The sequence below is a fragment of the Chiloscyllium plagiosum genome, unplaced genomic scaffold (assembly GCF_037043375.1).
Source record: "Chiloscyllium plagiosum isolate Xiang-an unplaced genomic scaffold, Cpla_swu_hap1 HiC_scaffold_31, whole genome shotgun sequence".
Lineage (NCBI taxonomy): Eukaryota > Metazoa > Chordata > Chondrichthyes > Orectolobiformes > Hemiscylliidae > Chiloscyllium > Chiloscyllium plagiosum.
The window spans coordinates 57,547,385-57,571,009 of NW_028270169.1; the positions used below are offsets into that span (position 1 = coordinate 57,547,385).

The window sequence follows — 23,625 nt, forward strand, 5'->3', positions numbered from 1 at the left end:
AAACACACATCAAAACCATGAGGCAGCAGGAATATATAAAGGTAAGCAGTTCCAGCACTTTAGCTTAAGAGATTTAATTATATTTGACATGCCATCTCTAGTTTACATTGTTGTTCACTAGAGAGGGTATGATATTGAAGAATATAGCAGAAATGCAAGTCATTCTTCACTTGTAACCTTCATCTGCACAGGACCAGAGATCCATGCAATTTAACACAGTGTAAAATGAGTAAAAGAATTAAACCATCATGCAATCTCAGGTCAAAAACAATACTTTACCTTGGACATTGAGTCCATTTTCACAGGCATGCTGTGCGAAGGGAGACATATAGTTTGGGTCATATGCCAACTGTTGTGCCCGTTTAGCTAAGCTTTTCACTGTTTCATTCAAGCTTTGGTAACTTGAGTCCTGTAACAAAATGTTACCATAAAGTTCAATACAACTTCAGCTCCTGTACATAAATGGTAAAAAAAACTGCATGCTTTTCTTTTTTCATTTCGCTTACTAAATTATAAATTCCTAGGCCTTAATTTATTACAGGCTAGAGTTTTACTCATTTTAAACTTGAAATTTTATTTTCATAAAATCCATTGCATTATGACAGAAATGTTCAAAGCCATCAGGTGTCACACAGAACTGAATGTTCATTTTGGGCAGGAAACAGCAGCCAAAATAAACAAAATAAAAAAAACTTCAGTCCAAAAAGAAGTCAGACCCCAGTCCTGATCTAAAATACTGGATAAAAACAAACAGTCACTTATTGATCAGAAACATTTTGATCAACTGAAAATGGTTCTGGGTTCAAGTTACACTCCAAGATTGAGAACAAAAATCAAGATTGATACAACAGTGCAGAAATGAAGTGTTAAACTGAAGCCTTGTCTTCTGCCCAGGTGGAAGTAAAAAAATTCCTCCAGTGTTCTGACTAAATATGTATCTTTCAATCGACATCATATTGCTATGTTTGGAAATTGGTGTGTGCAATTAGTGCCACATTTCTGATAGATCATGTTGCATGAGTACTTTAGTAGCTATAAAGCATTTTGAGACATCCAGTGGTTATGAAGGGCAATTTAAAGGCACGTTTATCTTTGTTTGGCCATCTAAATATCACCGGGTCCTCCATAATTATAGAATCCCTACAGTGTGGAAGCAGGCCATTCGACCCATTCTGTGTACACAGACCGCCCAAAGAACATCCCACCAAAACCCATTAATTCACCCTATCCCTGTAACCCTACATTATCGATGGCTAATGCACCGAGCCTGCATATCCCTGGACACCATGGGCAAATTAGCATAGCCAATCCACCTTACCTGCACATCTTTGGACTGTGGGAGGGAAAAATGGGGGCAACCCCATGCAGACACTAAGAATGTGCAAACTCCACAGCAAGAAAAGAAAAAATAGCTGGCGACTTTAAGTGAAAGAATCTAACAGACATGCACACGTACACAAAGATCAGTCATGGAGAATCTGACAAATGTGATCTTACTGCAACTATTCTGCAACTGGTGAGACCATTATCTGGAGTACGCTTTGGTCTCCTTTTCTAGAGAATCTCTAACAGCCTATTCCACACTCGCCAGTCTGTGTGAGAAAGAATTGCCTCTTCAGATTCTTTTGTACCTCTCCCCTCTCACCTTAAACCTATACCCTGTATTTTAGAGCCCTCTACGGTGGGGAAAAGCTGTCGGCCATTTAGCTTATCTATGCCTCTCGTGATTTTATAAATCTCTATAAAGGCCATCTATCTCCTAAGCTCCAGGGAAAATAGTCCCAGCCTATCCAACCTCTTCTTATAACTCAAAACATCCTGTTCAGTAGCATCCTAATAAATGTTTTGAGCTATTTTCAAGTTTAATAATATCTTTACTATAGAACGGTAACCAAAACTGCACACAGTACTCCAAATGCGGCCTCACCAACATCATCTACAGCTGCAACAAGATGTTCCAACTCCTATACTCAATACTTATCTACAGTGCATCACCTACAAACTTAGAAATGATGCCCTCAGTTCCTTTGACCAGTTAGTTGTGGTTCCTGCGGAACTCCAGGAGTCCCCAAGCTGCCATGTTCAGAAAGACCCCTTTTTCTCTAATCTCTGCCTCTGCCTGTCAGCCAACCCTCTATCTGTACTGTACCCTTAACACTATGGGCTCAGCAGCTTCCTGTGCGCAATCTGTCAACGGTCTTCTGGAAATCCAAATAAATCACATTCAATGACTGCCTTCTTCAAATTACTCTAACAGATTCGTCAGTCATGGCCTCCTCTTGATGAAGTCATGCTAACTCAGTTCTATTTTACCACACACTTCTAATTACTCCACAATCTCATCTTTAACAACAGACTCTAAAATCAAGCTCACCGGCCTACAGTTTCCTGTCTTCTGCCTCCCTCCCTTCTTAAATAGGGGTATTACGTCAGACATTTCCCAATCCTCTGGGACACTCCTGACTTCAGTGATTCCTGAAAGACTCAACATTATATAGCCCTTTGAACCTACCTGCCATTCAAGAAGACACAAATTTCCCAGAAATACTAGAGAACCAAGTATTAATGAGGAAGAAAAAAGAAAATTAGCAACAGTTTTATGTAAAAAAGGAAATAATGCTGGAAACATTAATGCGACTAAAAATGGATAAACTTCAAGATCCTGATAATCTAGATCCCAGAGTAATAATGGAAATGGCTATAGAAATATAGTGGATGAATTAGTTTGCAACATCCAAAACTATGTAGATTCTGGATTGGAGGGTGGCAAATGTAACTCCACTTTTTAAAAAGGGAGAGGAGCAAGAAAATAGGGAATTAAAATGTTGTTAGCCTACTGTCAGTAGTAGGGAAAAGGCTAGATTTTATTCTAAAGAATTTAGTAACAGGGCTCTTAGAAAACATCAATCTACAGAGATTTCTGAAGGAAAATCATGTTTGACTAACTTACTGTAGTTTTCTTTTGAGGAAATAACTAGTAGAGTACACAAGAGAGAATCAGTGGATGTAGCATTTTTGGATTTTCAGAAAGATTTTGATAAAGCCTAACACAAAAGAGGTTAGTGTGCAAAATTAAAGCAGATGAGATTTTTCAAAGATATATTAGCATGGATTGAGAATTGGTTAGCAGACAGGGAACAGTCTGAATAAATGAAATGTTTTTGGAGTGGAAGGTGGCGACCACTGGTGTAAGTGTTTGGGCCACAGCTATTCACAACATAGATTAAATGTTTGGAGGAGGAAATCAAATATAATATTTCCAAATTGTTGATGATACAAAACTAGGTGAGATTGAGAGGCGAGGAGGATATAGAAAGATATCAAGGCAATTCAGATGAGTGAGTGGACAAGTAATTGGCACAGTCTGAAGTTATGCTCTGTGGCAAGGAAGACAATGATGGAGTATTACTTTTTTAAATGGTGATAAATTGGAAAATATTAATATACAAAAAGACCTGATTGCATTAGTCACTGGAAGTAGGCATGAACAGGCAGCAAGCAATTTGCATACTGGCCTTTATTGCAAGAGAATTTGAGCACAAGAAAAAGGATGTCTTAACTAGAGCTGTGGGCCTTGAATGAAACCATACCCAGAGTAGTATTTTGGTCTCCTTACCTTAAAAAACAGCATCATTGACTGAATGCAATGAAGTAACACCTGAATGATCACTGAGATGGCAGGAGAGAGATTGGGTCAACTAGACCCATCTTCACTGGGAGTAGGAAGAATGAGAAAGGAACTCACAAACAAATACAAATCTGAAAGGGCTGAACAGACTATCTATAAGTACCCTGGCTATGTACAGGCTGGTCAGATGGGCTGATCAGCAGCAAACAGAATTCAATCTGGATAAATGTAAGGTGATACAATTGGTCAGACAAATAAGGCAATGGAGCACAGGTTGAACAGAAGGACCAGGGAAGCACTGAGGATCAAAGGGGTTGAGGTATTAGGACAGACGGATAAAATGTTTAAGAAAGCATAAGCAAGGTACAGTTTAAGAACAAGGTAGCTATGCTGGAACTGTATAAAAATTTAGTTAGGTCACAGCTGGAGTATATGTGCAATTCTGGAATCCACATTATGGGAGAGATGTTACTGCACTGGAGAGAGTGCAGAGGAGATTTGCTAGGATGCTACCTGGGCTGAAGAGTTTCAGTTATGAAGAGAGGTTCAGACATACTGGGGTTGTCTTCCTTAGAAAAAAGGAGATTGAGAGGGGACACAATTGAGACGTTTAAATTGAGAGAGATAGACTGGGATACCTGAAGGTTCGAGGAAGTAACTCACCAACAACTTATCCAGGGCAATAAAAAGCTGGCCTAGCCAGCAACACCCATATGACATGGACAAATTTATCAAAAGAAAATTGCCATATCCCTTGATTCTCTGATACATCAAAACTCTATTGCAGCTTTAAACATATTAACAATGAAGGATCCACAGACCTTCTAGGGTTGAGAATTCTAAAGATCCACACGGTGAAATAGCTCAACTCAGCCCTAAATGATTAAGTCTTTATCTTAAAACTAGGCCCCCATGTGCCAGATTCCTCAGCCAGGGGATACAGTCTCTCAGCATCTATTCTGTCATAGACCTTCAGTGCTTACGTTTCAATGAGATTACCTCATTCATCTAAATTCCAGAAAACGTAGACCAATTTACCCAATCTTTTACAGTCATACACCACGGAAACAGACCTTTCGTTCCAAACAGTCCACGATAAACAATCCTGAACTAAACTCACCCTACCTACCTGCACTTGGCCCATATCCCTCCACCATTCCTATTCATTTACTTCTCCAAATATCTTTTAAGATTGTAATTGTACCCATATCCACTACTTCCTCAGGAAGTTCACTGCACATGTGAACCACCCTCTGTGTAAAAGAATTCGCCCCTCATGTCTTTTTTTCAAAATCTCCCTCCTTTCACCTTAACAATGTGCTCCCTTATCTTGAAATCTTCCACCCTAGGGAAAAGACAACTACTATTAACTCTCATTATACCTTTCATTATTTTATAAACTTCTATCAGCTTACCTCTCACGCTCCAGTGAAAGGAGTCCTAGCCTTTCTTTATAACTCAAACCTTCTATACTGGCAAATCTCTTCTGAATCTTCTCCACCACAATAATATCCTTCCTATAACTGGGCACTATTCCACAGGGTCCTCACCAATGCCCTGTACAACCTCAACATTACTTCCTAACTTCGATACTTAAAGAACTGAGCAATGAAGATAAGTGTGCCTTTTTAGCCACCTCATTAATGTGTGATGAAAACCTCAGAATTATCCACCTACACCCCTAGGTCCCTCTATTCTACAACAGTACCCAAGACCCCACAATTAAAATGTGTAACCCCTACGCTTCTTTGTTGTACCAAAATGCAATATCTCTTAGGAAAACTCTCTTATCCCCAAAGACAATGCAGTGAACTTTGACTGCAATGCCTCCAAACAAAGTATGCTATTTTTGAGATATGGAGACCAGCAAAGAGTCTCATGGACCTATGAACAATACTGCGCACACACTTTAATTAGGAAGCAGAGCCGTTGATAATTGGAATGGTAAAACAGAAGATGGAACTGAAGAAATATGCATGATGAGATGTAGATGCTGTGAACATGCACCTCCTTTCAATGCACAATTTAATCCTGTCTCTTTTACTTCACTACTTGCCAGGGTGTGCAAGCCCATGAGCCACTGGAAGAACAACTATGCAATGAAGATGCACGACTACTTAAGCTTACTCTTCCAGCTCAGATATTGAAGCTATACAGACTTCACAAGCCAGGAGTGACAGGAGCATGTGATGATATGCCTGGCATTAATGCACCAGGTTCAGGATGAAGGAACTACTTGAGCCAGCTCACTTGAGGGTGAGTTTACACATGTTTGCTCCAGAGAATTTAGATCATGAGCGCCAAGGCACCACAAAATGCCACAGAACACAAACGTCCAATTCTAACTTGGTACAGGACTTCTCTCACAGCTTGGACTCCATCCCTTCCAATATGGATGGAATATTCACCTTAGTCAGCACAAATTCACCATGATGAAGCTTCTCTTGACAAATCTGACAGTTTCATATTCATGCATATTAACACCATACAGGCCAAGTGCTAGAAAAGTAGCTATTTTTCCTGTTTTGCTAATCAACTCACTTGGTGATGTTAATACATACCTCTGGAATCGGTGGAAACCTAGAATAGTCCAGGCCCTTCAGTCTCGATGTTGTGCCAACCTTTTATCATAATCTGAGATCAAACTAGCCTATATATCCTTCATTTTACTATCATCCATGTGCCTATCCAAGAGTTGTTTAGATGTCCATTACGTATCTGACTCTACCAACGCTGGCAGTGCACTTCACATACCCACCAATTTGTGTGTAAAGAATCAACCTCTGACATCTCCCCTAAACCTTCCTCCAATCATCTTAAAATTATGCCCCTAGTCACAGCTATTTCTGCCCTTTGGAAAAAGTCTGACTATTCACTATCTATGCCTCGCATCATCTTGTACACCTCTCACCCTTCTTCGCTCCAATGAGAAAAATCTTAGCCCCCTCAATCTTTTGTCATAAGACATGTCCTCTAGTCCAAGCAGCATCTTGGTAAACCTCCTCTGCACCCTCGCTAAAGCTTCCTTCCTATGACAAGATGACCAGAACTGAACACAATATTCCAAGTGTGGTCTAACCAGAGCTCTATAGACCTGCAGCATAACCTCGTGGCTCTTAAATTCAATCCCTCTGTTAATGGAATCCAACACACCATATGCCTTCTTAATAACCTTATCAACTTGTGTGGAAACTTTGAGGGATTTATGGACATGGACCCCAAGATCCATCTGTTCCTCCACACTGCCAATAATCCTGCCTTTAAGCCTGTATTCTGCATTCAAATTCAACCTTGCAAAGTGAGTGACTTCATATTTTTCCAGGATGAACTCTATCTGCCACTTCTTAGCCCAGCTCTGCATCCAGTCAATGTCCCATTGCAACCTACAACAGCCCTCCATACTATCCACAACTCCACCAAACTTTGTGTCATCAGCAAACTTACTAACCTACCATTCCGTTTCCTCATCCACATCACTTATAAAAATCACAAAGAGCAGAGGTCCCAGAACTGGTGAATACTTTCGATCTACTACCACCTTCTGTCTTCTATGGGCCAGCCAATTCTGTATCCAGACAGACAAATTTTCCTGTATCCCATGCCTCCTTACTTTCTGAATGAGCCTGCCATGGGGAAACTTATCAATCATCTTGCAAAAATCCATGTACACCACCACTCTACCTTCATCAATGTGTTTTGTCACATCCTCAAAGAATTCAGTAAGGTTTATGAGGCATGACCTGTTCCTCACAAAGCCATGCTGCATATCTCTAATCAAGCTATGCTTTTCTAAATAATCATAAATCCTTGCCCACCACTAATGTAAGACTGACTGGTCTGTAATTCCCAGGATTATCCCTATTCCCTTTCTTGAACAAGGAAATAACATTTGCCACCCTCCAATCATCCAGTACTACTCCAGCGGACAGTGAGGACACAAAGATCATTGCTAAATGTACAGCAATCTCTTCCCTCACTTCCTGTAGTAACCTTGGGTAGATCCCATCTGGCCTTGCGACTTTTTTCAGCACATCTTCCTTTCTAACATCAACCAGTCAAGCATATCAGCCTGTTTTGTGCTTTCCTCATAAACGACAAGCTCCATCTCAGTAGTCGAAAGTGAGGACTGCAGATGCTGGAGATTAGAGTCAAGATTAGAGTGGTGCTGGAAATGCACAGCAGGTCAGGCAGCATCCGAGCAGGAAAACTGACGTTTCGGGCAGCAGCCCTTCACAATGAACGGAGGGCTCCTGCCCAAAATGTCGATTTTCCTGCTCCTCAGATGCTGCCTGACCTGCTGTGCTTTTCCAGCAGCACTCTAATCTTGACTCCATCTCAGTAGTGAATAATGAAACAAAGTATTCATTAAGGACGCACCCCCCCCCCCCCACACCTCCTCTGAATCCAGGCACAGGTACCCTCCACTGACCCTGATCGACCCTACCCTCACTCTGGCCATCCTCTTGTTGCTCACTTAATTGTAGTATGTCTTACGGTTTTCCTTAATCCTACCCAGGGGGACTTGAACACGAGTCTTTAAATCCAGAGGTAGGGACATACAACTGCACCACAAGAGCCCATATGGAAAATCAGTCATTGCTATTCATTGCCAGTCAGATTAAGTTGTGCAGGAAACAAATTTGAACTAGAAAAGTCAAAGAACAGGTTGTGATCTCTCCATGAAATTGGCCTGTTCCCTGTGACATTCCTCGTTTTCTGAATGACGAATGATCTGAAATGATAAGCTGTCAAGCACACATGCATAAAGATAACACAGCTTAGATGTTTTCCTATGTAAAACAATCCATGCAGAAGAAATTGCTAGTAGACAGGCGGGAGGCTGGAAGAACACAGCAAGCCAGGCAGCCCCTGGCAGCTTAATGTTCCAGGATACAAATGCTACAGGAAGGATAGAAAATGAGATGCAAGAGAGGAGGGAGAGTGGCATTTTTGATAAGGGATAGCTTTACAGCTGTGCTGAGGATGATATTCCTGGAAATACATCCAGGGAAGTTATTTAGGTGGAACTGAGAAATAAGAAAGGGTTGATCACCTTATTGGGATTGTATTATAGACCCCCTAATAGTCAGAGGGGAAATTGAGAAACAAACTTGTAAGGAGATCTCAGTTATCTGTAAGAATAATAGGGTGGTTATGGTAGGGGATTTTAACTTTCCAAACATAAGACTGGGACTGCCATAGTGTAAAAGATTTAGATGGAGAGGAATTTCTCAAGTGTGTACAAGACAATTTTGATTCAGTATGTGGATGTACCTTCTAGAGAAGGTGCAAAACTTGACCTGCTCTTGGCAAATAAGGCAGGACAGGTGACTGAGGTGTCAGTGGGGGAGCACTTTGGGGCCAGCGACCATAATTCTATTCGTTTTAAAATAGTGATGGAAAAGGGCAGACCAGGTCTAAAAGTTGAAGTTCTAAATTGGAGAAAGGCCAATTTTGACGGTATTAGGCAAGTACTTTCAAAAGCTGATTGAAGGCAGATGTTCGCAGGTAAAGGGACGGCTGGAAAATGGGAAGCCTTCAGAAATGAGATAACAAGAATCCAAAGAAAGTATATTCCTGTCAGGGTGAAAAGGAAGGCTGGTAGGTATGGGGAATGCTGGATGACTAAAGAAATTGAGGGTTTGGTTAAGAAAAAGAAGGAAGTATATGCCAGGTATAGACAGGATAGATCGAGTGAATCCTTAGAAGAGTATCAAGGAAGTAGGAGTATACTTAAGAGGGAAATCAGGAGGGCAAAAAGGGGACATAAGCTAGCATTAGCAAATAGAATTAAGGAGAATTCAAAGGGTTTTTATAAATATATTAAGGACAAAAGGTAACTAGGGAGAGAAGTGGGCCCCTCAAAGATCAGCAAGGCGGCCTTTGTGTGGAGCCACTAAATGAATATTTTGCATCAGTATTTACTGTGGAAAAGGATATGGAAGATATAGACTGTAGGGAAATAGATGGTGACATCTTGTAAAATGTCCAGATTACAGAGGAGTAAGTGCTGGATGTCTTGAAACAGTTAAAGGTGGATAAATCACCATGACCTGATCAGGTGTACCCGAGAACTCTGTGGGAAGCTAGAGAAGTGATTGCTGGGCCTCTTGCTGAGATATCTGTATCATCGATCGTCACAGGTGAAGTGCCGGAAGACTGGAGGTTGGCTAATGTGGTGCCACTGTTTAAGAAGGACGGTAAAGACAAGCCAGGGAACTATAGACTGGTGAACCTGACCTCAGTAGTGGGCAAGTTGTTGGAGGGAATCCTGAGGGACAGAATGTACATGTATTTGGAAAGGCAACGACTGATTCGGGATAGTCAACATGGCTTTGTGCGTGGGAAATCATGTCTCACAACTTGATTGAGTTTTTTGAAGGAGTAACAAAGAAGACTGATGAGGGCAGAGCAGTAGATGTGATCTATATGGATTTCAGTAAGGCGTTTGACAAGGTTCCCCATGGGAGACTCGTTAGCAAGTTTAGATCTCATGGAATACAGGGAGAACTAGCCATTTGGATACAGAACTGGCTCAAGGGTAGAAGACAGAGGGTGGTGGTGGAGGGTTGTTTTTCAGATTGGAGGCCTGTGACCATTGGAGTGCTACAAGGATCGGTGATGGGCCCTCTACTTTTTGCCATTTACATAAATGATTTGGATGCGAGCATAAGGGGTACAGTTAGTAAGTTTGCAGATGACACCAAAATTGGAGGTGTAGTGGACAGCGAAAAGGGTTACCTCAGATTACAACAGGATCTGGACCAGATGGGCCAATGGGTTGAGAAGTGGCAGATGGAGTTTATTTCAGATAAATGCGAGGTGCTGCATTTTGGGAAAGCAAATCTTAGCAGGACGTATACACTTAATGGTAAGGTCCTTGGGAGTGTTGCTGCACAAAGACCTTGGAGTACAGGTTCATAGCTCCTTGAAAGTGGAGTCGCAGGTAGATAGGATAGTGAAGGCGGCGTTTGGTATGCTTTCCTTTATTGGTCAGAGTATTGAGTACAGGAGTTGGGAGATCATGTTGCAGCTGGACAGGACATTGGTTAGGCCACTGTTGGAATATTGCGTGCACTTCTGGTCTCCTTCCTATCGGAAAGGTGTTGTGAAACTTGAAAGGGTTCAGAAAAGATTTACAAGGATTGCTCCAGGGTTGGAGGATTTGAGATATAGGGAGAGGCTGAACAGGCTGGGTCTGTTTTCCCTGGAGCGGAGGCTGAGGGGTGACCTTATCGAGGTTTACAAGATTATGAGGGGCATGGATAGGATAAATAGACAAAGTCTTTTTCCTGGGGTCGGGGAGTCCAAAATTAGAGGGCATAGGTTTAAAGTGAGAGGGGGGAAGATATAAAAAGAGATCTAAGGGGCAACTTTTTCACGCAGAGGGTGGTACGTGTGTGGAGTGAGCTGCCAGAGGAAGTGGTGGAGGCTGGTACAATTGTAACTTTTAAAAGGCATTTGGATGGGTATATGAATAGGAAGGGTTTGGAGGGATATGGGCAGGTGCAGGTAGGTGGGACTCGATTGGGTTGGGATATCTGGTCAGCATGGACAGGTTGGACTGATGGGTCTGTTTCTATGCTGTACATTTCTATGACTCTATGAGCTCTTCATCTCATTTTCCAGCACCATACTTTTTGACTCTGATCTCCAGCATCTGCAGTCATCACTTTCTCCACAAATGGGATTTATGCTCACCAGAAATGAGAGCCATGATGACAGCCTGCAAAAGAATGTGGTAATCAGTTTTAAAAATAGTTAAAATTGCACAGGCATCCCTCCATCTGTGGTCATAGAATAAGAATAATCTGCAATTTTACAAATCCATCTCAAGCACAGTGAAATCACTTTAAGACATGCATTTTGTGTAGGCAGAAACATCAGGTGTTCTTAGGTCAGTGCAGTTAATGAACAATGCTAGATTAGTCAGTCAGTCATTCATGCCACATTCAAATGGAAAGTTCCCATCTTAAAATTATTTGAAAAAAATCTTGAATTTGAATACATAAGTGCCCAGTCAATTTAAAGTTCAAAGTCTTTGATGACACAAGTCACCAGTCAGTTTAAAATTCAACAGTCTTCACCCCACTGAAGTCATGAGGTTTGTTTTGAGAACACAGAGACCGGTCCCTATGAAAGGCAGCTCTGAAAGCAACCTAACAGCTGTAAAAAAAAACACAAATCAAAAGGATTCTAGTTCAAAGGATTGAACTCAAAGAGTTCAAATTCTTGGTTTAACAGCAAGAATGTTGAGCAGGATTGTTATGGGTACAAAAATAATGAATCAGCCACACCTCCCTGTAGTCACTCAAATCAGCACCTCAGACAACAAATCTAAGAGAACAATCCTAATACAATAATTAGTTTGAGGTTCAATGAGAGGTTCGGGGCACTCAATTCTAGTGTTGCAGGAAGAGGAGACAAGTTGGCATAAACTATTAGAGAGCTGTGAATTAACTGGCTGCAGAATACCGTACCTTCAATTTTCGTAACTGTTGTAAGATCATGTAGTCTGACATGTTGTCAAAGAGCCCATCTGTTGCTGTAAGAATGATATCACCCACTTCTACATTGAACATGGAACCTTCTGCTGCTTCAGGGCTGCAGTATACAAAAAAAAATCATGAGCACTGTGGATGAGTAGAGATATTTCGGGGCTCAAATATATAAAACACACCAAAAACTAGCAGACTGCGACCCCAGCTGTTCTTAATACACATTAATGATTTGCACAAAGGAACTGAATGCAATATCTCCAAATTTGCAGATGACACTAAGCTGAGTGGCAATATGAAGAGGATACTAAGAGATTGCTGGGTGAGTTGGACAGGCTGGCTGAATGGGCAAATATAATAGAATGTGAAGAAATGAGAGGTTATCTACTTTGGTGTTAAAAACAGGAAGGCACATTGAGTGGTGGCAGTTTAAGAATAGGTGAGGTCCAACAAGACTTGGATATCATGGTGGAACAGTCACTGAAGGTCAGCATGCAATTACAGCAGGCAGTGAGGAAAGCTAATGGTATGCTGGCGTTCATAGCAAGGAGATTTGAGTATAAGAATAGGGATGTCTTGCTGCAGCTATGCAGGGCCATGATGTGGCCACACCTTGAGTATTGTGTGCATTTTTGGTCTCCTGGCCTGAGGAAGGATGTTCTTGCTATTGAGGGAGTCCAGCAAACGTTCACCAGACTGATTCCTGGATTGGCAGGACTGTCATACAAAAAAAAAGACTGAATCAACTGAGCTTGTGCTCAGTAGAATTTAGAAGGACTGGGGAGGAGGAGGGGGGCCATCTCCTAGAAACAAAATCCTAAACGGACTAGACAGCACTAACATGGGAAAAATGTTCCTAATCTCAGGGATGTCCAGAACGAGAGGTCACAGTCTAAGAATAAGGAGTAAGCCATTCAGGACTGTGATGAGGAAGAATTTCACTCAGCATTGTGAACCTGTGGAATTCTCTACAAAAGAAAGTTGTTGGGGCCAGTTCAATAGATATATTCAAGAGGATGCTGGATGTGGCCTTTGGGGCTAAAGGGATCAAGGGGTATGGAGAGAAAGTGGAGGTGGGATACTGTAATTGCATGACCAGTCACGATCATATTGAATGGTGGTGCAGGTTCAAAGGGCCAAATGGCCTACTCCCACACTTATTTTCTATGTTTCTATGAATGGAAACTATTTGAAAAGATAAAAGCTATTAATGTCATGCTTACCTTACTTCAAGGGATAGGAGGGCTCAATATTCAAAACATACAGGGCCCCCAAAATCATCGTGGAAACTCCACTTTCAGTGGTGAACAATGGAAGAAATGTTGCTCCTGTAAATAGGCAGATTCTCTCCAATACTTGCACTGGTAATTCACTATGAGCTTAACAACAACAAATATTGGAGAGTCGAAAAATGTGGTGCTGGGAAAATACAGCAGGTCCGGCATCGTCCAAGGTGCAGGAGAATCAACATTTCTGAATGGTGAGGGAGGGCAGAAGGGGGCTGAGAGATAAATAGGAGGGTTGGGTTAGGGGTGAGATAGCTGGGAAGTTGATAGGTAGATTCAGATGGGAGGGTGATGGCGATAGATCAGAGGGAAGGGTGGCGTGGATAGGTGGGAAGGAAGATGGGCAGGTAGGACAGTTCAAGAGAATGATGCCCTCCAACTCTGCTCCACCCTTTTGAACTGTCCCATCTGCCCATCTTCTTTCCCACCTATCCGCTCCACCCTCTCCCGACCTATTACCTGCATCTATCTTTTGCCTTCCCATCTACCTCACCCCACCCTCCTATTTATTTCTCAGCCCCCTTCCCCCTCGCCCACATTTCTGATGAATGCCTTTTGCCCAAACATCGATTCTCCTACTCCTCGGATGCTGCATGACCTGCTGTGCTTTTCCAGTGCCATACTTTTCACCTCTGAACTCCAGCGTCTGCAGTCCTCATTTTCTCCTAAACAGTGGTGAGAACCAACTTAAGATTGGAGAAATGAGGTGAAGGCAGCAATCTACTGGGCAGGGGAAGAGAGTGCCAAGAACCAGCAAAGGTGGAGCAGGAACCTGGAAGGGAGACTGGAGGACCATGGCTGCTGATCAAAGAGCAGGACCAGGGCCTTAACTACTAAAGAGATAAAGAATGGGTACAAGACAGAAGATTTATTAAGTGGGAAGCCAGGATCTACAAAGGGGGGAGAAAAGAGGGTATTTAGGGGCTGAAGGAGAGATAGGAGAGGAGGGAGAGGTTGTTGGGAGAGGAGGGAGAGGTTGTTGGGGGGGGGGGGGGGGGGGGGTCTAGAGGGGTAGTAACGGACAGTTAGGAGGAAGGCCTTCATCATGACCAAAGATCTATCATGACTTTTTACCCCAGAGTCGAGAACAGTTCCTGCGTATTGTAAGTGGAATAAGGTAACACTGCTATTCAAAACATGGAGAGAGACCACAATGAACTACAGGTTAGTTTCTGGATTAGTGGTGCTGGAAGAGCACAGCAGTTCAGGCAGCATCCTGATCTGCAGTGCTCTTCCAGCACCACTAATCCAGAATCTGGTTTCCAGCATCTGCAGTCATTGTTTTTACCTACAGGTGAGTTTGCCATCTCTAAGGATCCAACATTGGCATAGATAAAACAAAACCATTAGATGCGGAATACTTGGATTTCCGAAAGACATTTGGTAAAGTGCTACATGAAAATGTTAGTGTAGCAAGGTTACGGGGTAGCGAATGATTATTAGTATGGTTAGAGGATTAATTAACAGTTTGGGGATAGTGAGAATTGCAGATGCTGGAAATGTGGAATTGGAAAAAGCACAGCAGGTCTGGCAACATCAGAAAAGCAGGAGACCTGCTGTGCATTTTCCAGCTCCACATTTTATTGATTAATTAACAGGTATAGGTATAAAGGGTAAATTTGCGAGTCGGAAACTTCAAGTGGATTGCAGATAGTTATATACATAACTCCCCAAATATACACTTTACTGTATAGCTCACTATCACAGGGCACTTTTTTAACATTGATATTAAACTCTCAACAGTTCACTTTTCAAAGATTTCCCTCATACTACTAAAAGCCAAAAGCTTCAGTACATTGTTTTATGACGCTTTTCTCAGCCCTTCTTCAGTGATGTCCACAGGTGCTAAACCTCAGCTGACTATTAACCTTCTCAATGTCCTGGCACTTGCTGAAGGGTGAACAGAAATACCTTTGACCTCTCTGAACATCATAATTTATGAGTTTCATGTCTTTTGACAAAATATTCTGTTATTCTATATTCACACTTCTACCAAACTATACTCCATCTGTTATTTCACTCCCTACTCGTTTAATCTGTCCATCTCTTTGCAACTTCTGTGTTAGCATCAAAGCTTCATCCACAAATTTTACTCTTGGCATTTTCCTCCAAGACATGAAAAGAGAATCTAATTCATACAGTCTTCAGAAGCGACCCTTGTGACACTCCATTTTTTAATCGCCTATCGCCTTAAAATCTCTGCATCTTGACTATTAGCCAGCTCTGGCAGCTCGCTGCAGTAAAGAATTCCATGGATTCTCCTCTCGGTCTTAAAAGGGTGACCCACTATTTTGGGCTTAAGCTCTCTAGCCCTAGATTCTCTCAAGGGTAAACAACCACTCTATGTTTACCTACCCTATCAAGTCCCCTACGAATCTAGTGTTTCAATAAAATCGCCTTTCATGCGTCTAAACTCCAATAAAGGTCATAGCGATAATGTGCTATCGAGGACAATTATTAAGGACAGAGCATGAATTAAACATCATCTGTAAGGAACTAGAGGACACAAAAAGGGAAATAAAGAGATAAAATTGAAAAATGCAGCCCAGGTCCAGAGACATTAGGCAAATATATTACACATGAATCAATTCCAAACCTAGTGGGAAAAATACCCAGCGCACAGTGTCAGCTAAAGAGGCCGCTGAGGAGGAAGTCAGGTAGTTGAGAAACAAATGTATAGATTTGTAAGCAGCAGTCAGAGTACAGCACCAGGCAGACAGAGAAAAGAAACATAGCCGCAGACCATACCAAGTGCCTGCGGGAGATGGAGAGTTGCACTTTTAATTTCTCAATCTACAATGGGAAAATGCGCATATGGAGAAGTTAGGGAGGAAGAAGAGGAGATAGATTGGGATAAACTCAGGGAAGATGCGCAGTAATATGCCATCCTTCCCAAAGGTGTCAACATCTTCTGCGCCCCTGGGAACAACCCCTATCATGATAAATCCAATCACTACTAACAACGGGTCAGGAATGCCAAAGCCCCAGTAATCACATACACCACCCCATTTACGGTGGCTCAGTTAGTCGAGCTCACGAGAAAGATTTCCAAATCCAAACTGTCAGCTGATCTGTTAATTTTTAAAAAAAAAGTCAGGCAGCAGAAAGTTTTACATGGACTGGACGAGAGACAGAAACAAAACTCATTGTAATCCGTTTAAGCCAGCTAGACCAGTCCACAATCCCAGCACCACTAAACGCAGGAGACTGAACACTCACCAGCATGAAAACAGCAATGCTAACAGCAATTGGCTATAATAAGGGAGATCCTGTAGACTGGTTAAACAACTGCAGACAAAAGAAGGGGGTACAGCTGACTGCTTTTGCCAATCACTTATGGGTGCACTTTATAGCAGTCTACAGAGACTAAAATGGAGGTAATTTATTAGAGGCTGACTCAGCTAAGTGATTGAGAACCTTAGTTTCCCATGCCACCGAAGAGAGCAAACATTTTGATCCTGCACAGCCAAACCACAACAAGGCATGGATTCTGAAAAGAATGTTCCAGGTGTGGAAGAAAGAAGTCCATGAGCAAAACAGGTAAAGGAGGGAAACTGCTTCTTTTCCAAACCTCCAACAAGGGTCTGGTGGGGAGAAATGAAGGAAGAAGGGCGAGATCACTCACCAAAAGAAGCTATTCACACCCTGCACAGCCACAGGAAGAAATAAGAGGGACACAGGAAAGGAACACGTGACATCCAGCATGGTGCTACCCCTGTGGTCGCTCAGGACACTGTGAAAGAATCTAGAGGCCATGCACAGCTGCACTTGCAATTACAAAGACCACCGACCGCAGCAGGACCAAGGAGTAATAGAGGGAGTCACCATGGTCCAGTTAGCCGGCTCAATTAGGCAGGCTCTAGTCCATGCCGTGGATACTAGCCATACCATGTAGCCCCCACTCCCAACCTGGGAGGCACACACATGACAGTGTCAGGCTTCTGTGCTGCAAACCCATACTGGGGAGGCAAAGTGGAATAGTGTAGGTAGATCACTAGTCAACGAGGTGGTAGGAGGCCACCCTGTAGAATTTTGTCAGGATACCAGAAATTCCAGCACAACCCTAAACACCTCAAGATATAACAATAAACACAGCCACTCTCACCACCTTGACATATTTATGGTAGATGAAACTGTCCTGGAGCAGGTAACAAGACCAATGATAGCCCACAACACCAGGTTATAGTCCAACAGGTTTAATTGGAAGCACACTAGCTTTCGGAGCGACGCTCCTTCATCAGGTGATTCTCCTTCATCAGCTTTGCTCCGAAAGCTAGTGTTTCCAATTAAACCTGTTGGACTATAACCTGGTGTTGTGTGATTTTTAACTTTGTACACCCCAGTCCAACACCGGCATCTCCAAATAATGATAGCCCAGACACCAAAGACACCCCCAACACATCCTTGCAGTCAGGCCTGACCAAGTCCATACCATTTCATCACTGCCATCGACTGTAGTTTCAACATGCAAGGTATCCCCTGACACTTTAGATAACTCAATGGCAGACTCTCTAATAACTTGGTATGATTCGCTACTAAGTAACACTGCAAACATGTTAGACACCCCCACCATCTAAACATGACATGATTCCTCAACAGCCCCCTGACAGAAAGGGAAATCGAACATTCCCAAATCGCTATAATTCAGACCCCAAACAGCATCCCTGCACCATTGACATGTGACACAACAAACAAGCTAGTACGAACTACGGAGAAACAGAAACTCAGACTACCGAACGGAGATTGCAGGTATCACCACTAGAGGGAATGACTGGACAAACATAGAAAGCTGGAGGACTTATTATTGCCATGCCTCCAGAGACAGAGGATTCAGAATGCACTGATGAGTCTCTGATGGGTGCCCATTTGACAAATGCACGCAGTCACTAATCCAGGCGATGAAACAGCTGACACCCACCCAAGGCAAAGTGTAACTGTTTCTGAAGGTCCACACCCACATGCATCTCACAGGTCTTCCAACTCTTATTTCTGTGCAAGCTGGTGGGATTAACCAGATTGCAATTCTTCGGTTACCCGCTTATCTTCACTTAACAGTTGAATTATTGGTCTTGAGATCACCTTCATCTTTACTCATATTTAAAGCATTGGTCTTACAGACTGCATAGTCTTGGCCCTTCGAATAGAGCAACTTCATCTTCACTTGTTATAAATCATTAGTCTTTCCTGACCACTTCACGATCGGGTCATTTCAATCACCCTAACACCTACCAATAGAAATCAATGCTGGAGCATACCAGCCTCTAAACCCAACTCAACATTCCATACAAGGCTCCCATTCCTATGTTTTGTTATTTGTTTTTGAAAAAAACGTGGGGAAGGGTAAGGGCACATATATTACATTAAAGCAAAATTATTCAGATATTAGGTAAGGATAACAACGTTAACAGTATAGTTGTTTAAGTACATACTGTGCTTTGCTCGAGCCTGGACAGTCATGTAGTCACAAAATGAAAATTGGTCTTTGATTACATGTTCCATCACCACTTTGCGTTCAGCGGAACGGGAAATGGAAACCAGCCTTGACCAAAGTGACTTGGCTAATTAACATGCTGCAGAATCCAGACAGGTTGCAGCTACCAATAGACACTTTGCAAACAAACCTGGTAGCTGCAGACCCTACAAGACACACCTGAATTTGAGTTTGAATGGAGGCATCGTCCTCAGGGCGATCGGAAACAGAGGTGCATACCAGATACAGGAGGCGACTCACAACCTTATTTGGAGCTGGCAATGTGCACCCAGCACCTCCAGGAATGGAGGCCAGGACCACCCTGCCATCAACAGGCCAACAACTGGTTGGGTCCGATCATTCAGGGTGATCAAGCCTGATTATCTGTTGGAAAAACACTCAAGACCCTCCCAAAAGGGCACAAAGACTCTGGAGTATAAGAATAGCAGCAACACCATTCTCAGGAATGGTGACATGAGAATAAATACCGAAGAGAGAGGACACCCCTGAAATCATCGGAGAAGACCAGACGACATCACCACGTGCAGTAAGGCCAAGTTCAAGTAGATGATAGAGTTAAGTTAAAGCATAGATGGATTTGTAGTGTAAGTTGTTATAGAGTATTTTGTGGTGATACTATGGTGTTATATAAATAAGTTATTGTTTTATTGAGTTGATCAGATCTTTTGCTAGATATAAGAGTTGAAACACCGTGTGACAGAAGTCTATTCCTGCTCCTACTTGCTCTTATACAAAACTGGCTCTAATTTTATTTCCCATGATTCTATTCTGAACACTTATCTCTTTAAAATTCCATAAATAAAGCGAGTGGAAGCATGTGGGATTTGACAGAAGTTCATTGCTACTGTCTCCAAAGCTAATGGCCGTGGTGATAGTACTGCCAGATGATCAGAATGCAACCAGTTAGCAACATGGTGACACCCTAGTCTCACCTTGCTTCACACAATGTCCTTGCTGTACTATCAGTTATGGCCTCTAAGCAAAGCCATAACAGCAGCTGTCCTGTTACGATGCAGGACTGTCAGCAATTACTAAATATCTACACATATACGTACAAAAAAATGCAGAGAGATTAAGCAGACATGTTTATTAATCTGGTTTATTGATCTCTGACATAGATCTTCTTCAGACCTCCCCCAATCGGATTTGCTCCGATTGATGATCTTCACAAAACTGCTGACTCTGTGCTGTGGTAAGTCTCTACAAGTGCTGACTGTAATTCAGTGGGAATGTTATTTTTATTTGATCCTTTTAAGAATAGCAAAGGTGATAACAAAGATGATAAAGTTGGTAGTAACAGCAAAAGATAGCTTATTTCAAAATGGAGGATAAGAGACAGTTTGGCTGCAGGAAGCAGTTAATGTTGATTGATCTGATAGCTAGGCATTTATTTTAGCAGCAAATTTACACAGTCTGAGGAACACTAATTATGTGGAATGCAGATAAGATTAGGTGCACATCATTGCAGTCAGCAGTTCCTATCTACCTGATCAGAGAACACTGCCCTCAAAAGGCTGTTAGACAACACTTTTGCAACATTTTGGTACAGATCATTGGCAGTATTATGCAACGCAGGCTACAAGACAGACTTGCAGAGGTCACATTGCTAGCCGACCCTCCCTTCAGCCCTGTACATCGTTCAATACATGTTTGCTTGCACGCTGTTTTCACCCACAAATAAAGCTGAACAAAGATTTAACTAGTACACACAAACTGACAACAGTTAGAGGCAATGGGACAAGTTAAAAGTGACTTTAAAGACCAAGTAATTTAAAGGTGTCTTGTTCATCTCAGATTGAAACATCATTCTGATCTGAGCGCAACCGGAGCTAACACTTAAATTGAAGTAAATTTATTGTCACGTGTACCGAGGCACAGTGAAAAGCTTAGTCTTGCGAGCAATACAGGCAGATCACAGACCTAAGTAGCATAGATAAGTGAGATGACAGAGTTAAGTTAAAGCATAAATGGATTTGTAGTGTAAATTGTTAGAGTATTTTGAGGATCCAGTTGCAAAGAGTGGGGCTTAGTCCGAGATTGCTAAGTTTAGTAATCAGTTTCGAGGGGATAATAGTGATGAAGGCTGAACTGTAGTCGATGAGTAGGATTCTTACATAGCTGTTCTAGGGAAGAGTGAAGGGCAAGTGATATGGCATCTGACATGGATAAGTTGGTCCAATCGGCAAATTGGAGTGAGTCAGGAGTAGTGGGGAGGCTGGAGTTGATTAATACCATGACCAGCCTTTCAAAGCACTTCATGACCACCGAAGTTAGGGCCATTGAGACATGCTGCATGAGCCTTCTTTGGCACAGGGATGGTGTTGGCCCTCTTGAAACAGGCAGGGACAGTGGCCTGCTGCAGGGAGAGGTTGAAGATGTCCAAGAAGACCTCTGCCAGTTGATCTGCATGGCTGGTACTCCATCTGGTCCCTTCGCTTTCCTTGAAAGAAAACTGGCCTGACCTCTGATGCACTGACTGTTGGGATAGGTTCGTCAGGACTTGTCAGAATAGGTGATACCTCTCCACTGAAATTCTGCTCGAAGCAGGCGCAGAAGGGCTTTGAGATGATCTGAGGGGGATAGGTCATCGTCTGCTATCTTGCAGTATCTCTTTTTAGAACCTGTCATTCAGTCCTTGCCATAGTCGCCGGGTGTCTGTCTAGGTCTCTTGTTTGGATCGGTATTGGTCCTTGGCTGCCTTAATGGCTCTGCAAAGGTCATACTTGGATTCCTTATATTTGAGTAGGTCTCCTGATCTGAAGGCTCACGCCTGGCTTTTAGCAGGTTCTGTATGTACTGACTCATCCAGGGTTTCATGTTGGGGAACACTCAGACTGACTTCCTCCATATGCAGTCCTCCACATATTTGCTGATAAAGTTTGAGACGGTGGTAGTATATTCGTCCAAGATACCTGCGGACTGTTTGAACATGGTCCAATCAGCTCATTCCAGACAGCACTGGAGTTGATCTTCTGCCACTTCAGGGTTACACTGATTGAGATGCTTTCTTTTGGAATTTGTAACAAAAACCCATTTGTTTGTTGAGTTGGAAATAAAGAAACAGATGCTATTGGCAGAGTTAGATGGGAGTTTTTTTAAAATTTCGTCCGAGATCAAAATTTAACCCTCAACCAGCTTCACTAATTGTCTAGTCGGTTATCTCATTGCTCTTGGTATGTTGCCACACATGTGTGAATAGAGATTTTTGTTTTAAAAAATGACATCTGATGTTTTACTGACTGTACAGTACCTTAGGTTATGTTGAACTTGAAATTTATGTAAATACACAAAAGAAAATCGTGAGGTACCTGTCAATTCTATGCCCACCAATGTATGTGGGATGGCTGCGAGAGTCTGATTCTGTAATGGTGCAAGATTAGTTATTAACTGAACAAAGTGACTAAACTAAATGGAGAGGCAAGGGAAAGGGAAAATGTAGATACTATTAGTGAAATCTTGCTACCAGTTGTAAAATAGCTGATCTTTTGATCACCTGAGGTCACATTATGGATATAAGACAAGCCAGTTCTGATAAAGTCACAAAAACAGAAGTTGCTGGAAAGCTCAGCAGGTCTGGCAGTATCTGTGATGAGAAATCAGAGTTAATGTTTCAGGTTCAGAGACACTCCCTCAGAACTGGACACTGGACATCAAATGTTCGCTCTGATTGCTGTTACTCAGCTTCTTGCTCCATAACATTGTCTAGCCTGCTGTATTTTTCCAATTATTTTGCTTTTTTTGTGAAGAGACAAATCAGATTATTTCTTAATTAAGTTGGCCTTTGTTCCAAAGAGGCTCAAAAACAAATGCAAGGAAATGACACTTCAGTTGTGAATGTTGGGACAAGTAAATTTTAAGAATGTAATCATTGTTGAGGCAAAGGCATCAAACTGGAATTAAGGTGAAATTCAGTCACAATCTGACTGACAAATTGAGCTCAAGGGGCTAATCCCCCAGTCACAGTGTTAAAAACTGAACAGCTGAAAACTTCTCGGTTATATTATAGTATGTGATACGCCTACTTTGTAGCTATATAAACATGATTTAGGTCAACTGGGGCCAACTATTCCAAGGTACGTTTTCCTCAAACGTTGACAGTTGGAGCTTATTGGTGAAGTCAGAAAACACTTAATGCTGACATGTGAGTTTTAAAAGAATAACTAGGAGGATTAAGATTGAACTGCATTGGCTATTGTAGAGAGGTCCCATCATTTCCACAGTGTAAAATTAAAATGTGACTGGAAAGATAGTACGTGTGCAATACTTTCCAAGGTGTTCAGAAAAAAGATACCTAATATTGTGATAAACAAGGAATCATTGGCAGTCAGCCAGGTAAGGAGAAGGTTAGATTGAGTAAGCCAGGGCACTGTCAGTCAGAGATTTATAATTAAAGCAAGTACTTATCATGGGCTATGGGCATCATTCCTCAGCAGTAATTATATTACACAGCAGCAGCCAGGGCTTAGCATATGCACAAGGCAAAGCAACTGGCTCTATACTGGAATTGTCACATCGACTACAGATTCTGAAGAACCTTTTCCAAGCTCTCATCACCCCATTGGAAACAGACCTTGTTTACAAAGGTTAATTCAATTATAGAGTCAGTTGTGCAGCATGGAAACAGCTGGAAATGTGTTGCTGGAAAAGCGCAGCAGGTCAGGCAGCATCCAGGGAACAGGAGAATCGATGTTTCGGGCATAAGCCCTTCTTCAGGAATGAGGA

At 42.2% G+C, this 23,625-nt stretch overlaps 1 protein-coding gene across 1 annotated transcript in view; it reads right to left on the bottom strand.

Moving 5' to 3' along the window:
- LOC122564176 (protein phosphatase PTC7 homolog) overlaps positions 1–23,625 on the bottom strand; it is a 107,579-nt gene that overhangs the window by 12,820 nt on the left and 71,134 nt on the right. Inside the window, exons 4-5 of the mRNA XM_043718854.2 lie at positions 12,109–12,232; positions 280–409 (exon numbers count right to left, since the gene is read on the bottom strand). Of these exons, the coding sequence (XP_043574789.1) occupies positions 280–409; positions 12,109–12,232 (254 nt within the window). The remainder of the gene's footprint in view (positions 1–279; positions 410–12,108; positions 12,233–23,625) is intronic.